An 18,534-nucleotide genomic window follows, 5' to 3' on the forward strand; every position below is an offset into this window, starting at 1 on the left:
GGGCCAAAGCTCTCAGCACTGGCCCAGCACAGGGTCAGGAGGGCATCTGATGGCTGAGAGCAGAGGAATGAGCTCATAAACGGAAGGGTTTGCTCCTGAGGAATTATTCCACTTTTTTCTATGTTCTGAACCCACTCCCCAGAGATATGACTAAGATCTAGGGGCAGTGAGCTTCAGAGGGCGAGGCTAACCTAAGAGACAGAGGTCGAGGAGTGAATCCCCATCTCTGCCTAACTCCCCAAACCTCTCTACCTGCCACCTCGCTGGGCACTCCTTACATCTGTGTGAGGAGGTACAATTTCATAATATTTTCCTTCCACTCAGGCAGATAGGCCAGGCTGGTTGCCACTTCCTTCTGGATCGGCCAGGCCCAGGCCTCAAAGAACGGAGCCAGGTTCTTCTGCACTTGGTGGGAGAACATCTTCACCCACAGATTCATTTTGTCGACATTGTCTGTGGGCAAGTTGGTCTGGTTCCTATACTCAGTGAAGAGACGGATGAATGGCTCCCACCCAAAGGCCTCCTGGAGCTGGTAAGAGAAGGAAGGAGGAGGATGAGACATCTGATCTACAAGAGACCCAACAAACACTCTAAATGAGTTAATGCATTTCACCCCTTAAACACCAGTTTCATATCTATCACTGACCCTCTGCTGTTTTACCTGCCAGCCTCACGTGCTACTCTCATGTTCTGACGATGAGAAGGGCCTCTGAGCCGGCACAGGGCTCAACACAAAGCAGACGCTCAAGACAGCTGTGGTAAAAACTGCAGTGATTAGGATCAGGATTTACCACCTATATCATTATTCATCTATCTCACTAGACCATGAAAGTAGTCATAGGATATTACACGAGGATTTAAAATTGGTTGAAGTGGAAAAAATCCACTGTTTTTCATAGTTGCTAAGTTAAACCCCAACCATTAGGGAACTCCCAGCCGTATCCTGACATAATCCACACTAACTGTAGGTCTATGTCAATTTGCAAGGCGACCAAAAACGGCCTTTGGGAAAAAAAGGTGAGTCCAGTAGAAGCAGAAGACAATGTATAGTCTAGGTAGCTAGAATTAAGAGTAAGGCATAATTTTGGGAAAAGGCAGCCATCCCGAGGCTGTTGGAAACAGCCCATGTTAATTTATTTTTGGCTGTGCTGGGTCTCTGTTGCTGTGCGCGGGCTTTCTCTAGTTGCGGCGAGCGGGGGCTACTCTTTGCTGTGGTGTGAGGGCTTCTCACTGCGGTGGCTTCTCTTGTTGTGGAGCACGGGCTCTAGAGCGCAGGCTCAGTAGTTGCGGTGCACGGGCTTAGTTGCTCTGTGGCATGTGGGATCTTCCTGGACCAGGGCTCGAACCCGTGTCCCCTGCATTGGCACGTGGATTCTTAACCACTGTGCCACCAGGGAAGCAGTTCCACCCTCGACTTGGTTTCACAGAGGAGGAACTTCTGTCCCGATGACAAGGTTAAAGCAGTCTCCTAGCAGTGTCACCGTCATCCTTGTGGCGGAGGGCATCTGCAGTGAGAACTCCAGCAGGAGGAAGGGCCAGAATAGAGTGTGGCTGGCCTGAGACTGAGTTTCAGAATCCAAGGTGATGAAGCTCTCCACAGTGAGCTGGGAACTGATGCAGGGACCAGGGGGCTGGAACTGGGGTGTTGTGTGATAACTAAAAGGCAAAGGCCACCCCCATGTCCAGTCCAGTGAGGAAACCTGGCTTGCTTATAAGGTGGAAACTGAGGCACAGCCAAGTCATAATAAGACGGTTTACTCACCTAGGGAAAAAACAGCTCCTTTCCCACATAGTGTGTGTGTGTGTGTGTGTGTGTGTGTGTGTGCGCGCGCGCGCGCGCGCGTGCAAGTCGGGGTGTGTTCGGCTTTAGGGAGCTATTTAAACAGCGCAGTTTGGCTTCAGTCTCAGGTATGTCTAGGTTTAAAGCCAGTGACAGCAACTATATTTGTAGTATCACATTTGCCTCTACCAATTTTTAACCTTTCTCAGTGCTGTCTACTCTCAAAAATCTCTTCAAAGTCCTGGGGTGAAGGGTGGGGCTGAGGTAATTAAGTCCACCTTAGGGCCATGCAAAGTGATGCCCTGAGAAGCATCCTCAACTAGCACCTTCACATCTGGGCGCTGTCAGGACCTCCCCCGCCTGGTGCGGGAGGCGGGTCAGCGGGAGGTTCCCCCAGCACCATGCTACCATCTGCTCAGGGTCCCCACTGCGGGGCTCCCACCACCCCCGGCGCTGGCCCAGCACCTGTAAGTACGTTTCCAGGGCCGTCCACGCGTTCCAGTTTTTCACATTGGGACCCTTGCCCAGGTAGATTCTGACTCTCTTCTCCCGAACTGGGGGCCACAGAGCAATATTGGCTCGTCCTCGAGGGATGCCCAGGACCGTCTCGTGCACATAGACACACCACAGGTTGCACGTGGCCTCGGTGGTGTGCGGGGGGAACTCCCACTCCTGCCGCTGCTGGTTGCGGCCCAGCTCGTGCACAGGGCCCCACAGCCCCTTGGTTCTGATGAGTTTCTCACTGATGAGCTCCTGCACCGACTCCAGGTGACACATGATGGGGTAGCCTGCGTGCATCCAGCCTGGGAAATGCAGGAGGGGGAAAAGAGGGTTAGAGCGCTCCCCACCCATCTAACAAAATTATTCTATTGTATCTCCCAAAACACCCAGTCCCCACCGACCCCATGACTTCCAGAACCCTGTAATGCTCAAAAAGGCAAAACCCGGACGCTCCTGGGCCTTCGTCCTTATCCTCTTATTCTGTAATAATGCTTTCATCGCCGCTCTGACTGGCTATGGGAGCCAAGGCAGGTTACAGATCGCCGTTCATATTACTATTCAATTTTTCTGTTTCTCTGAGGGTGCTCTGTCTGTGTGAACCCATCATTATACTCTTTAAAATTAAGAACTCGTGGTTCTCAGTATTTAGACGTGGAATTGCCCACGTCGACACTACCTCATAGTGACCCACGTCGACACTACCTCATAGTGATCATCTGCATAAGCCAAGAAAACTAAGGTCCAGAGAGATTTCCTTGGTTCTTTAATTTCTATACACCCTTCATTTTTCAGGCCTCTTGACCTGCTGGCAAAGATCTCTTTATTCAGTGCCTTGTCCCAACACCTGTGACCTAGGAAAAGGCCCTCGGTCGGTTTTATCCACTCCTTGAAGTCCCCTGATGGAAGTCTGTGAAAACCCAGCATGTATTTTCTGCACCATTCCCACTGTTTGATAACATCTCTTGACTAAAACTGTTACATATTTTAACATACTGTGTACGTATAGTTCTGCGGCCTGCTTTTATGTGTCACATAACCTCATCGTATTTCCTTATGCCATCAAAATATCACTTTAAACGTCTTCCTTAATGTCCACTGAAGGTATACACAATACATTACTGAACCATTCCGTAACTGTTGGGCACTTAGGTAGTTTCCAATGTTTTGTTGGGGGACACAGTGAGTCTTTTTTTGACGCATTTTTTCCCTTTCCATTTAAATAGCAAGGATTACATTTTATATGTCTTGCCATAAGAACATTTCTACCCTGCTGGCTGCCCACTGCATGGCTGTTGCAAGAAGGAAGGCCCTAAGGGGGGGCAGCATGCACACAGGTTCGCCCCAGGCACCCACCGACTGAGATCTGCACGTCGGCAACGATCCTCTGAGGCAGACGCAGGGGGAAAGGCTCAGCCCCCAGCCGGGCCACGGCCTGCATCACCTCGTCCCAGAGGCGTAGCAGCGGCTCAGGGTTCTCCACAGTGCGAAGGTTTGCGGTTGGCACCGTCAAGATGACGTTGTCTGTAGCCAGCTCTCCCCAGGGACCTGGATGCTCCTGGATACGCCTCTTCCATTCCTCCTGGGATGTCTCCCCTGGAAGACAGTCCACAGCACTTGAAACTTGTTTCCCCAAATCCCTGACACTAACACGTTCAACTTGAACCCTAGCAGGAGAACACCAATGCCATGAACAACCACGTACCTGCTCTATCCTTCTTCTACAAAGGTCCCATGGATGTGATATGGTTTGGTCTTTATCCCCTCAGCCTCAAGGCTGACTATAAGGAAGCTTCCCTCCCTTCCCTCCACCAACCCGAATCTCCCTCTTCCCACACCAGGCAGCCCCAGATGACCTCCTCACCCCCAGCTCTCCCTGTCCCTCGGGTTCGCTCCAGAGCGTCCACTCACCTAGCCTGTAGTAGGGAGCGTGCACAGCTCCCTTGACCGTGATGGGCACGGAGCCCAGCTTGCTGCCCTGAGGCACAATGATGTACAGGAGGCCCCCCCAGAGGCAGGTGATCGCCTTGGTGGGCTTGTCCAGGCAGCAGCGGTTAATCACAAGGGGGACTCGGAACAGCTTGCTGGCCCTGGTCAGGTCATCGGTGTGGCAGCCAATCTGTACCTGGAGCAGAGAGATCCCCCACGTAGTGACCCTGGGGCATGCACAAGCCGAAGGGGAGAGCGCCCAGGACATGGGGACAGGAAGGGTCACGGGGCCATGACCCTAGGCAGGTCCAGGCATCCCACCGTTTATAAGCCCTGTGCGCTAAACCCATGAAATTGTATCATCCCTCAAGGTCATATGGACCAGATCGTGTGAATTCACCCTCAGGGCGGGTCAAACAGCTCCACAAAGGGTCATGCTGAGACGCTGATGTAGGCGGACCAGGTGTGGCCCAGATGCTAATTCTGAGGTGGGCGACTCCCACACAGAGTCCCTTGGTGTCTCTGTAACAGCCAGAATCCTAGGCTGCCTATCCCCCCCGTGGTGATTCTGGCTTTGGGAAAGGGCAGAGGGGATCCTGCCTTTTGACCTGAGAGAAGGCCCAGTGGGAGAAAACGTGACCGGCTGATGTAGTGGAAGATGGATTCAGTTCCACCTGTCCTCCCAGGCCCCTATTCCTGCGCCAGTGGAGTCACCCCTGTCCTTAGAGGCATCCTGGGACTGTTCTCCCGGGTTTATGCTAAACAAGTTCCAGGACAGATACGGGCACAAAACAGACGCTAACCATCGTGATGACCCACAACGGGGAGAGAGCAGGACGGCAGCTTAATGTCGTGAATACGGTGTGTGTATGTGAAAGTGACAGAGCTGACGTGGACTGGGCAAGCTAGGAACAGTGTATGGTGTCACAGGGAAGAAGCTGGAGTCAGAAGGACCTCGGGCTTTGATGTGAAATGTACACAGGATGGAACGTGGACTAAGATTTATTGGACTGTGTGCTAGGGCACCAGCCATCTGGTACCTTTCCTATTCCCCACTCTATGACATAAGTTAAAAGCACAAAATTTGAGCCAGAAGTTGGTTAGGTTTGAGTTCTGGGTGCTGAAATGTATCAAATCCATACATTTAAATCAATCAGTTAGCTGTTCTGCACCTTAGTTGCTTCATCCTAAGCAACTAAAGGGGGTAGAAGTACATGCCCTGTAGTGCCAGTTGGTTTTGTAGGAAGGTCAGGTCAGATGCCCACTATGAAAGCAAGAGCATTTGGCTTCCGTATTTGGGTTCCATGTTATGTGGTAAGATGGGGCATGCCTTACCTTCAGGTCAGCAGAGGTAGCGGCTTCAGGCAGCGAGACCTGTATAATTTGCCTCCCGGGTATGTAGAGCCCGGTGCTCATCCAGCAATACCTGGTGCCTGCCAAAAGCAAAGGAAGAGGAGACATTACCCTTCCGCCATGATTCCACCGCCACCCAGCTTCCAGAGCCCCTTCCTGAGCTCTGCACATCTTCCTGCCTCCATGCTGCCCTGGCTCTGCTCTTCCAAACATCACCTAAAACCCCAACCCCCATCTCCTTGAGAGTGCACGGCAGAGGATGGAGATGGCCTCCTGGGGGTGATCAGATCTGGAGCTGAGCTGCTCAAGTCATCACGACCCACTGCCCCCCAGTTCCCACACGCCAGGCTCCCACCCCTCATTCCTTACCTGGATTGTTACAGTTGACCTCAACAGTGATAGGAGATTCCGAGGGGCGCAGGTAGAAGCTGCTGTACATATCTTCAATTTCTGGCACTAACAGAGAGAGGTCACTTCCAGAGTGGGCCAGCCCAGTGGCCAGGGAGAGCATAGCACCCCTGCAGCAGTCGCTGATGACAGGGCTCTCTCGGGTCGCTACTGGGAGCCGATAGCGACTTAGCAGCTTCCTTAGGAGCCGATGCACCGACATGTAGGCAGGGATCTCTTCTGCGGGGAGCTGCAGGAAAGCTGCGCCATCCGGTCCCAGCTTTGCCAACCAGCCCTTTTCCACGTTCCCTCTCTTCCTGCCCATTATAACCTGGAACTCGGCCAGTGTGGAACGGAAATGATAGGTCCTTATCCCTGCCTTAGGAGTACGAAAGGGCCCAGGGTTGAGGCTTTGGCTGGTGATGCTAATGCCAAAGGGGTTGAGGAGGAGGTTTCCTGGGAACCGAGCCAAAGGGGACACTCCTGGGTTCTTGAAGGCCCACCACCAGGCTTGGGCTCCAACAAACAGGCCCCCGCCCTCTGCTACAAACTCCTGCAGCTCCTTGACTCCCACATCACTCACGGGCTCCAAGCAATAGACACTGGCCTCGCTGGGCAGACTGGGCTCAACGCTGCTGTCTATGCCCCCCACTGCAAGCAGCCCGCTCAGAGTCCTCAGCTCTGTCTGCACCACGACCTTGCCTCTGCGGCCTGCATCCAGCCAGCGCACAGCATTGAGCAGAAAGGGGCCCAGTTTACCGACGGTGAAAAGGACCTTGTGGCCAGTCACGACCACCCGGCCCCGGCCGTAGCGGGCGGCCGCTATGACACAGCCATGGTAGGAATCTAGCCCCAGGGGAAAGGCTAAAGCCCCGTGCACTAGCAGCTGGGACGGGAAGCAGTCCGAGTTGCTGATGTCCAGCTCAGAAATCCCGTGCAGGAGCTCATCTCTGTCCTCGGAGAGATCATCTTCACAACTGCAAAAGACACACGTGTTCTCTGTTACAAAGCATTCAGAACAGCACCCAGCATATAGCAAGCGTCAGACTTACTAATACCATTTTTAGCTCTTACAAGGGAACTGGGAGAACAAAGTGGGCACTGGGTAGGGAGACTTGCTGGAGGGAAGACAGAGGCACTCAGCATTAATTCTGCTCTGCTCATTCTCTGCGTACAAACCCTCCAAAGGAAATCTCGCAAGAAGTCCTACTGGGTATACCCAATACTGTATCTTAAATATTCTGGATTTAAGTGTTTGTTTCAGCCTTTTAAGCACTATACAAAGAACTGAATGGAAAATCACGGTTTCATTCTTATAAGGAGGCTTGTTTATAATTTCATGCATCTAATTTTCTACAAATAAAGTCAACAGAGAGCTGAGTCAGTTAGTGGCACTAGTGAAGAATCACTATTATCTCAAAAGGTCGGGCAGGGAGCTGACCGGCCTCAACTCTAGTGGGACCCTCCTGTTAGGTGAACCCAAGAGGATTGACTGCCTACACCCAGAATCCCACACATTCATTGTCGGCCCAACAGGAGTGATATACATCCGTGCTGTAAGGTTTTTCTCATCACCAACTGTTCCTATTTAAGGGTAACAAACTCCTATAAGACTTCAGGACACCTATAACCCCCGAAATGGGGGATGCAGCCCCAGGTAGTGGGATTATGAGGGGGTAAGAGGTAGAGCGATCTCTAAGCTTGAGATCCCAGAGCTGGTTAAGTCACTCTCGTTAGGTAAAGCTCTGGCAACCGTATGGTCAGAGGTAGTTGTAAGGAAACACTGAAAAATGGGGGTCAGGTAGGTGGCATATTTACAGTATTTGTGTTATACTCTGGCAGAGCTGTAATTAACTGATGGGGAAACTATAGTCCTCTTAGCAGGTACAAACCTTTCCTGAAGATAAAGGTATCACCCTACAAGATGACTCTCCACCTCCTTGAAGCACTAGCCATTAAAATCATTCAACTAGCTGTTCTTGCTCTGATTCCAAATTCACCAAACAACCTTGTGATAATAATAGTACTTCCCAGGATCATCTGCCTAAAGAAAGAACTCACTGGCCAGGACAACCAAAATCTTCTATTTTTTTGTGACATTTATATTTCTCTAGCAACATCTTAGTATATCTTTAATTTGCTGATTCTAAAGCAAAAAACATTCGTTTTAAAATTTAAGTACTTTATGCATACAAAATTAAATAGAAAATGTTTTAGTTCTTTTATTTTTTAATAGATCTTTATTGAAGATGTGGCACATATATACAATGTAATATTACTCAGCCATAAAAAGAAACGAAACAGAGTTATTTGTAGTGAGGTGGATGGACCTAGAGTCTGTCATACAGACTGAAGTAAGTCAGAAAGAAAAAAACAAATACCGTATGCTAACGCATATATATGGAATCTAAAAAAAAAAAAAAAAAAGGTTATGAAGAACCTAGGGGCAGGACAGGAATAATGACACAGATGTAGAGAATGGACTTGAGGGCTTGGAGTGGGATGGGGAAGCTGGGGTGAAGTGAGAGTAGCATCGACATATATATACCACTGAAAGTAAAATAGTTGGCTGGTGGGAAGCAGCAGCATAGCACGGGGAGATCAGCTCGGTGCTTTGTGTTTTAGTTCTTAACACGAGTTCTGTTACTAAATTTCATGCAATTAATTGTTTTACAAGTGTAGTCAGTGAAGAGGTGATTTACATTGGTGTCAAGGTTTGTACATTAGCCTGTTACGACAAGATGAGCAATACTGAATGTGCAAAGTTGAGACCCAGACACTGCGTCACTAGCAGGACCCTAGATGCTTCCTGCTGAACCGGAAGCATCGTCAGAGACCTGTCTGTTATTTCTGACAGCCATGGCTTATGTGCAGGGGGAGATAAATAATTGTTTCATAAAAAAACCTGAATTGGATTTTTACTTTTCTTTTCCCTCTCTGTTCTGAAATGAAACAAAAGTTATTAAAAAAAGACAATAAAATCATGATAGCACTAGATTCACTATATTTCAAGAAGGGTGCAATCAGCAAGCTGGGACAGGAGGAATTTATAGGAAATATAAATCAAATGAAATCAGATTGATCAGAAACCCAAGAGAACAGAAGAATCTGTAACTGCACATATGTGAAAGAGAAGATCAAGAAAACAAAAGAACAGGGATTAATCATCATTTGTGAAAACAGCTATCCTTCCTTGCCTTGTTCTCAGTCTCAGGGTATTTCACCATTAAGTATGTTCTTAGCTATAGGTTTTTCAAAGAGGACTCATCACACTGAAGAAGTTCCCTTTTATTTCTAGTTAGCTGAAATTTTGTCATGATTTGACAATGAATTTTGTCAAAGGTTTTTTTTTTTGTGTACATCTATTGAATATATATGGTTTTTCTCATTTATTCTGTATTAACAGAATAATTAATTTGATATTTGAATGTTAAACCAGCCAAGCATTCCTAGAATAAGCCTTACTTGATCATGATGTAGTATCTTTTTTATATATTGTAGTCTACTTACAATACTTAAGAATTTTTGTATCTATGTTCATGAGGGACATTGTTCTGTAGTTTTCTTGTCTTGCAATGTCTTTTTCTGGTTTTAGCATCAGAGAAATAATGTTTTAATAAGTTACAAAAACTTTTCTCCCCTCTTATTTTCTGAAAGAGTTCATGTAGAGTTAGCATCAAAAAAGATAGAGTCCAAACTCTAAGCAGTGATTACCTCTGGGAAGAATTAGTAAGAGGCAGAGGTGGAGGACGAAGATCTTTCACTTTTTACTTTGTATACTTTGGGACTATTTCTCTTTTTTCCAGTAAGCATGTATTTTGAAATTGAAAAAAGGAAAATGTGCATAAAAAGGAAAAGAAAACTGAACTGTGACTTAGCAATTTCTCTTCTAAAGTGGCATATCTTCCCACTTGAATTCACTCTCTAAAAACTTCTAATTTATTTTGTGAGAACCAGTTAATACAATTCTACTATACATGGCTAGGACTGTAGTAAGACGCTCAGAGTTAGGTAGGTATGCTCACCCCATCTCGCAGGGCCATGACCCTGACCAACATCTGCAGTTAGCATTCTATCTATCCTAGCAATGACCTCCAAAGACTTATGGATCCTTGTTACAAATAAGCTTATTAATATCTGTTCAGATATTTTTGTTTTCCAAACTACTTGGGGAGTCATATACATGTTGATTATCTTCAGGAATCTGGCAGTTTTCTTGTTTCATTTCAGCTCATTTGAAGTAGTCAATTTTCAAAATCCTGAAATCTTCATAATCTGAAATTCAAAAGTCTTCTATATAATGTCCCTTGGCCATCTCTCAAAATGAAGTAGAACTGTCTATATACATATATATATATGTGTGTGTGTATATATATATACATATGGCATCAATTTATATAACGTTTGCCAATTCAGGTTTCACAGGGGTGTTTTCAAGCCAAGAATTTGGAGTATGTGGACATTTCAGAGCATGACCACTGTTCGACATGCTTTTCTCTGCATCTCTGATGACCGTGAATATACAGGGATTACTGAAGACTGAAAACCAGTCTCAATGGAGTAATGGCTGAAATGAGGGCAAGGACGTTCTACTCCAGCACTTCCCATTTAGAGGGAGAAGGACAGTTGAAAGCACACGCTAAGGTCATGGCGTGCAGTTGCTGGCAGCAAGCCCAGGTTTCCAGGTTCTACCGAACCTTGATATCACAAGCCCTCTTCCTACAACAGTTACTTGGTTTTTGTGATTTCCTCTAGGCCTGGTTATTGGAGACGTTTCTGCTCTTCTAATTCTCAGATCTTTGGAAATCATTTTTTTGAAATAAGAAAGCCTGAGACATAGCATATACCGAATAAATTGCTGGCTAAATGAATGGATGAATGAACACACATAGAACTAGAACTCTAACAGAAGCCTGAGATTTGTGTTAAAATGAGACAAGGGCCTTCTTATCCAAAAAACAGATTAAACTATTGTGGTTGATTCTCCCCAAACCTCCCTCAGATCAGTTATCTAATGATATGTTTAATCAGCATCAAGTCCCTTTACTGGTAAAGCCAATTCAGTGTCTAGTCCCTGTTTTGTTAAATGTAGAAAGAGGGTAAAACATGGCAATCCATCATGATGCTGCTGCCTCAGTTTGGTGGATGAAGTAGGAAAAATACCAGTTAAAATATCAATAGCTTATACAACTGGAGAAACGTACATGACTTGGGGCAAAGCAGCGTAATGATGGCTGCCAAGTAATTTTCAATGTTTGGAAATGATATTCATGACCTCATACGCTTACATTACCACAGCCTGAAGGCTGATGTCAAAATAATTAAAGTGTTTTAGGTACTTTGAACATGTTTCTTAATTCATTTAATCCTCACAACCACCCTTAAAGGTAGTCATTATTAATCCTACTTTAGAGATGAGGCTTACTTATGGCTCAAGGTTTTAGAGTAAGCACCAGACAGAGCTTGGGAACTTATTAAATTTGGCCTCCACTAAAATCTGTGCTTTTCCCAGTAGATATGAAATCTCTTACTAGAATCCTGAGTCTTGAAATAAGGCTGTGTTTATGACAATGGATCCAGTGTTTGTTCAAATGAAATACTTAATAGAAAGAAGGTGGGACTGGTTCTGCATCTAAAGTACAATAGCCATTGCCCTCAGATCTGGAGATACAGTGGAGACCTCCGAGGATAAGCGGATGGAAGATTAGAAATTGCTCAGGGAACAGAGTACAGGCGGTGTGGTCTTACAGACAACATGGTGGCTAGTGCTCTAAGTGCAGATCATGGTGCTTTCCAGGCAGGAAGTGAGGGCAGTGACTATGAGACTTGTGTCCTGATATCTGCAGGTATTCTCACCAGGCTAAAAGTAGATCATCTGGTTTTATTATTTAGGGTTTTATTTTTCCATCATAAAAGTAGTAACAACTTCTGATAAAAATTTGATTCATCTTGATAAGGCCTGTGGACAGTTTATTCTTAGAAGGTTCATCCTAATATCTTATTTAGAATTTAATTTAGTAAGAAATGCACAAGTAGCAAGGTTAAAGCTATCTTAATTCACACTCGCATGTTCAAATGTGGGTTTAAAAATAAATAACAAGAGATTTGGGCAGAGTAACTAAACTCACAGGGACTTTCAATGTGAACCTGACAGCCTGTGATGGAAATAATCTTCCTTCTTGAATTCTAATAGAAGCATGTTGGTGTCTAGTATTGCTGAAAATGCGCTGATGATATGTTATACAGTATTACATAATTACAAGAAGACTAAAGAAAGATCCAAATCTTCAACAGTAGGCAAATGATTAAATAAATGAGGTATATACACTGGCATTTGCATAAAATGAATCAAGTATAATTTTAACGATTACATAGAATGAAAAAGTTTATGAGCAGAGTTCAAAATAGCATGTATACTAAGATGACCAGGGAGCAAAATTATGAATGAGTGGGGAAAATAATGTCCAAAGGTGAAAAGAGAGTTGTATTGTGGGTTTATAATTTAATAATTTTAAAATGAAAATAAAAAATAGGAGACCCAGCAATGTTGAAAAGGTAATCTAAAAGAGTATCCAATGAAGAAGAATCATAAATCAAAAGTACAGTTGACCCATGAACAACATAGGTTTGAACTGTGCAGGTCCACTTCTACACAGGGTTTTTTTCCAATACTAAATACCACAGTACTGCACGTTTCGCAGTTGGTTGAATCTGAGGCTATGGAACCGAAGATACAGGGGGCCGACTGTAAGTTATACTTAGATTTTCAGCTGTGTAGAGGGATGACCCAAACCCTCAAGTTGTTCAAGGGTCAACTGTGCTGGCAACACTGCATGTGCATGTGTGTATACATGTTTCAGAAATATTAGAAAGGAAAGTGAAAAAAAAGTGATTAAGAGAGTTAGAATTTTAAAAATATTTTTTGCTTATTAAATAAAAAAGCATTTGTGTGTCATAAAGATGTGGAAGATTTTAAATGTGATTTCTGAATTGCATGTGAAGCAAGGTAATGAAATATATGCCTTCTTAAAAAACTTGATAGGAAGTTTGAAAATTAAAGTTTATAACTGAAAATCATGTATTAGTATCCCACAATCAAGAGATCTACCTATTACTGATATTTTGGGCTTTCTTCTTATGTAATATTTTTACACATAGCTATGTATATTTTTAACAAAATTGGGAACATATTGAACCACAATTAGTATCCTATTTTATTTCACTTAATAGTATCCCCAAAGAGCCTTCCCTTGTCCTTAAATATTCTTGGAAACATAATATGTTTAATGGTTAGTTAATAATCCATTGTATAGTGTTCTCTAATTTCTACTCTTCCCAATAACAAATAATGCTGAATTGCAACCCTTATACATGAATCTGATTATATCTCAGATTATTTATTTTTTAAAGTCCTATTTTAACAAATATATTTTCAACGGTTGAGATTTAATTTACATAAAGTAAAATCCACACAATTTAGGTTTATAATTAATGAATTTGAATAAATGTATAGTTTGGTAATGACCACAACCGGAGGTGGGAGAAAGATAGGTTGATGTTGACCTTTCAGCATTGTTCTGATTTTTTGAACTCTGTGATTATATTACTTTGTAGAAGGAAGGAAATAAGGGATGAGCAAGGGAGAGGGAAGGAGGGTTGGATGGAACACACATACTGGGTGCTTGAGAGCTAATATTAAGGAAACTGGGGTGAGGAGGAGAGGTTTTTCTTTTCTCTTTTTCCCTACTCATCTCAACCTATGCATAGGTATTTTTTAATGTAGATAAGAAATGTATATATGTGACACACACACAGACATATATTCTCTTGTACCTTTTCCGTCTCTTCATTTCATCTCAGCCAATTAACTTAGGAAATCATTGCTGCCATCTTCAATCCATCCACAAGTCAAAAAATGACCCTCACAACATATAAGTAATTCTATGATATACCTACCTGCACAAGCACAGAGTCAAGAGTTGCAATGCAGTCTTACCTAGTGAATAACCGATGCTAATAACCCATAATCTGCACAGGAGATTCTATGCACTTCCCTTATTAAGTCTGATTTTTCCTCCTGCGTTAGCCTTCAAGTTGATTTCCCACGTGCACGCATGCACACACACACACACTCACATGATTTAACCAAAAAGAAAAAAATTCAGATTCAGTGATAGTGAGATGATATAGGCATAGCCAAAGAAAAAAGAGGTATGATTTTAATAGAGAAAAACGTCTTTTAAGGCAACTAAAGGGGATTACGTTGTTAAGAAATAGAATTATGCCCAAGTTTTACCTTCCTGTTCCTCAGAATGAAGATCACTAGTAAGCTGAAGTTTGATCAACCTGATCAATCACTGTGCCTCTGAACAACTCTTTCCTCATTGCACATATGAGAATGGAGCTGTGGGGCGTTCCAGGAGTTCCATGCCAAGGAGAGGCCACAGCTCATCCCCTAAGCCTCTGTACTAACCCTGGTGTACCCTCCTCACTCAGTTCTACCTCATTCTGCTCGCTCCCACTGGACAGAAATACCAATGCTCTTTGCTCCAAGGATGCTGAGAGTTTTCATGCACAATACAGGGCGTGGCCTGGTGTGACTTTTCTACTTCTGGGACTACTCCAGCTTCTCATCTCTCTCTTCACCCATCCAATCATCCATCCAACACGTTTACTGAGCACCTACTAACCTGCTCCTCGCTCCCACTGGACAGAAATACCAATGCTCTTTGCTCCAAGGATGCTGAGAGTTTTCATGCACAATACAGGGCGTGGCCTGGTGTGACTTTTCTACTTCTGGGACTACTCCAGCTTCTCATCTCTCTCTTCACCCATCCAATCATCCATCCAACACGTTTACTGAGCACCTACTAACCTGCTCCATGTTCAACACCATATGAGGTGCTGGAGCACGTGAAGGGAACAGGCTGGGCAAGGCCCTCAAAGAACTTTCTGTGTAGCCTGTCTTGGAACCCATCAGCTGCCTCCTTCATCCTCCATCAGCAGGTCTTTTGCTTCCAGAGATAAAACTCATCTCTGACTCCCAGATTTAAGATCTAGCACATAGAACTTATGCCATCTTTCTGGTATCTCAACTTCTAAATCCTCTAGTTTTTACTTCCATCCTAACCCGATCTGGCTGGACATTTCAAAACCTTTCGCACAGCTCTCTAGACTTTGTCTTACTGGACCCCTCATGTCCGTCTTCCTTTTCCTTACACTTCAGTTGCAGGCAACCTTCACCTGCCACCTTCCTGGATTAGTCATGTGAACCCTGGGATTCAGCAATATATTTTACTAAACAAGATGCTGGGGGACATAATGGTCACTAAGATGTTTCTCCCCTCAAAGAGCTAAGTGATCTGGTCTGAGGGAGGAGGCAACAGGGATCCTGCCCCTCCTGAGCCTCAGGGTATTTTAATACTCTGGTTGATTTACGGCAAATCCACGTTGAGTGCCACATTCTCTTCTGTTAGCCTGGGAGTAGCCTGAAGACAAGAACCACCTTCTGCTTTTTAACCTGGGACCAACTCCCCACTGGGGTAATGCACTCACCTCACTAAGACTGGGATCTTGGGCATCTTCTTAGAGACTTTAAAGAAACTCGTGTCCCCTTTATTGTCGGTGAAGTACACGCCGGCCACGCTGGTCACAAGGTTCCCAGGGAACGTGAACAGAACCCTTTCATCGTCGCCCTGGTTGGCCCAATCCCAGGCTTGGCCTCCTATCAGCAAGCCCCCTCCACGTTTCATGAACTTGACCAACTTTTCAGTCATGGTTTCGTTGTAGGCATCAATACAGTATACCCCCAGGGAGTCTTTCACTTCTGGTTCAACCTTTGCCTCTACACCAGAGCCCTCAAGGATTTTGGCCAGAGGTGCCAGGGATGGGTGTACACCAACCGGAGCCCCAGGGGAAGAGCAAAGCCAGCCCACTGCATTGAGGAGAAAAGGAGTGAGCTGGGCCTCCACCAGGTAGTCCTCGTGGGACACCACCACCAGGCGGCCTCGGGCATAGGAAGAGGCAGCAATGAGGACCTGGCCCATGTCATTCACCATCACTGGGAAGGAGGCCTCTCCAATTAGAAGCAGTTCACATGGGATGGCATCTTCGGGGACATCCCAGCTTGTCACTCCATTCATAAGGGCCTCAAAGGCAGCAGACGGAGTCGCCATGGCTGGATCGGCTTCTGCAGAGAAGAAAGCAAAGACTCAGCCTGGTGAAGAATGGATAAACAAACAAACAAGCCAAGAGTTCACTCCTCCACTAGATGCGGCAATTCTTCCCATTAAGCAGATGAGACCGACACTGTGAACAGACTCAAGCACTCATCAGGGTCATCAGTGTCTCCAATCCAGGAGGCCCTGTTGTGCCCTGTCAGCTAACATTCTCATGGTCAGACTAAACAAGCTCGACATTTTGCATCACAGAAGGAAGCAAACAGAAGTGAAGAATTCGGGCAGAATTGCGTCTCCAAAGATATATATTTAAGTACTAATTCCCAGCACCTGTGAGAGTGATCTTACTTGGAAATAGGGTCTTTGCAGATGTAACCAAGTTAAGGTGTGGTCACACTGGATTTGAGTGGGCTCTAACCTAATGACTAGTGTCCTGGTAAGAAGAGGATATTTGGACACAGACACAGGTACACAGGGGAGAGACACACAGGCTACGAGAACATGTGGGCAGAGACTGGGGTGATGTCTCTATGAGCCCGAGGAATGCCAAGGACTGCTGGCCCACACCAGAAGGTAGGAGAGAGGCAGGGAACACATTCTCCTTCAGAACTTCCAGAAAGAACCAAACCTGTCAACACTTGGATTTCACACTTCTAAGCCTCCAGAACTGTTAGAGCAGGGGTCCCCAACCCCTGGGCCGTGGACCATTACTGGTCTGCAGCCTGTAAGGAACTGAGCCGCACAGCAGGAGGTGAGCGGCGGTGAAGCTTCATCTCCCGCTCCCCATCGCTCCCCATCTCTCCAATCACCGCCTGAACCATCCCCGCCACCCCCGCCGCCCGTCCGTGGAAAAATTGTCTTCCACAAAACCGGTCCCTGGTGCCAAAAAGGCTGGGGACCGTTGTGTTAGAGAATACATTTCTGTTGTTGTAAGCTACCCAGTTTGTGGTACTTTGCTGTGGTAACCAGTGGAAACCAACGCAGTGGTGTAGCACGCTATCTCCCCACCCCCACTCCTCCCCATTCAGCTTCCACACTGATCGTATTAATCTCAGCTTGGGGCCAGAATTTCAGTCTGAAAAGTCTGGGTCCTCATAGAGGGTTCTTTGGTCACAGTCATAGGCTGGGTAAGAGGAAAGCAGAAGTCCTCTGGCTTGAGTCCAGGTCCCAGACAATCAGAAGCAGAGGTAACAATTTATGAACTTACGGCAGATTCTCACTTGCACCTGGACATAGCAGAGAAAGGTGCGCATGTCTGTGGACGCATACTCACAAAAGGCCTCTGCTTCTTCACCATGAGCTCCCCGCTTAAGGTCTCTCTGCAGTCTGAACTGCTCTATATGCACTTCACTGAAGCACTTCCCTCAAGGACAGACGTGTTTAACAGTCAGGACATCCAGGCCTCACTGACCACTCGGTGGGTCTGGACAATGCTGCTCTCCTGGTCCTTGAGGCTATTACCACCTCTAACCTTATGGCCTGAGCCAACCTCATCATGTGTAACCTCTCAAACCACTTCATTCCTATCCTTCTCTTCCCTCTTCTGAAAATGTTTATCTCTGGCCCTTACTGCTTTTTTCCCTGTGAAAGAATATGCTCACTCAAGGTATTACAGCAAAGCAATTATGAGCTTAGGCTCTGGAGTTAGGCTGAACTTAGCTTCCTCGTTCATTAAGTAAGGATAATACTATCTACCACATAGGATTGTTCTGAAGATTAAAGGAGTAGCATAGGTTAAGTGCCTTTCCATTATGTATTATATATGGATCTATAGATATGTAGATACATATACGTGTTCAATTATTATATATATATCTTTGCTTAAAATTACTTGGTTAAGAATAAGCTATTTAAGTATGTGCAAGATAGGGAATTATTATAAAGTGAAAACAAATCTAACCTAATGTTAGATTTTACCACCACTGGATTAAGCATTTATTGACTCTGATTTTACAGGTTTCGTATTTTGGAGCCAGTACTAATACTGATGATTATTTAGTTCTCAAGGATTTCTATGGGCCCTTGGCAGAGGCCTTCTCTGTGCCTTCCCCAGGCCCTGGTCCTGACATAAGTAATAAACTCAAGACCCTTACTGAAAGCACACTCTGCCATTTGTAACTGTCTCTAAAACTAAAAAGTCTTAAATTTATTCTTTTCCCTCCAAGTTAGCTCCTCTTGGGTAAAAACATAAGCTCGAGGTCCCTAGTTGTTAAAGAGGGTAACCTCCACCCCAGAGAACTACTGAGAAGATACAATCAGTAGACAGTTGGTTAATAAGAATCTGTCACGTCCCTGGCTCCTCCTGGGGTCCACAAATAGCCAGGACAGCAACGGCAAGGAGTCACAGTTGTGTCCCTCCTCTCTTCTGATCCATATCCAACTGGTCACAGTGTCGTTCGTCCTTCATGG

At 45.4% G+C, this 18,534-nt stretch overlaps 1 protein-coding gene across 1 annotated transcript; it reads right to left on the reverse strand.

Annotated features, from left to right (window-relative positions):
* Window positions 1-274: 274 nt before the first annotated feature.
* Window positions 275-16,134, reverse strand: TCAF1 (TRPM8 channel associated factor 1; the record flags this gene model as incomplete). The annotated part of the gene is made up of 7 exons (XM_079711344.1): window positions 15,503-16,134; window positions 5,930-6,924; window positions 5,543-5,640; window positions 4,190-4,403; window positions 3,635-3,874; window positions 2,246-2,583; window positions 275-529 (listed from the first exon to the last, which is right to left on the reverse strand). The coding sequence occupies exons 1-7, from the start codon at window positions 16,120-16,122 to the stop codon at window positions 275-277; spliced, it is 2,760 nt and encodes a 919-aa protein (XP_079567470.1). The 5' UTR covers window positions 16,123-16,134.
* Between the last annotated feature and the right edge of the window lie 2,400 nt (window positions 16,135-18,534).

The sequence above is a fragment of the Hyperoodon ampullatus genome, assembly GCF_949752795.1.
Source record: "Hyperoodon ampullatus genome assembly, chromosome: 9".
NCBI lineage: Eukaryota > Metazoa > Chordata > Mammalia > Artiodactyla > Ziphiidae > Hyperoodon > Hyperoodon ampullatus.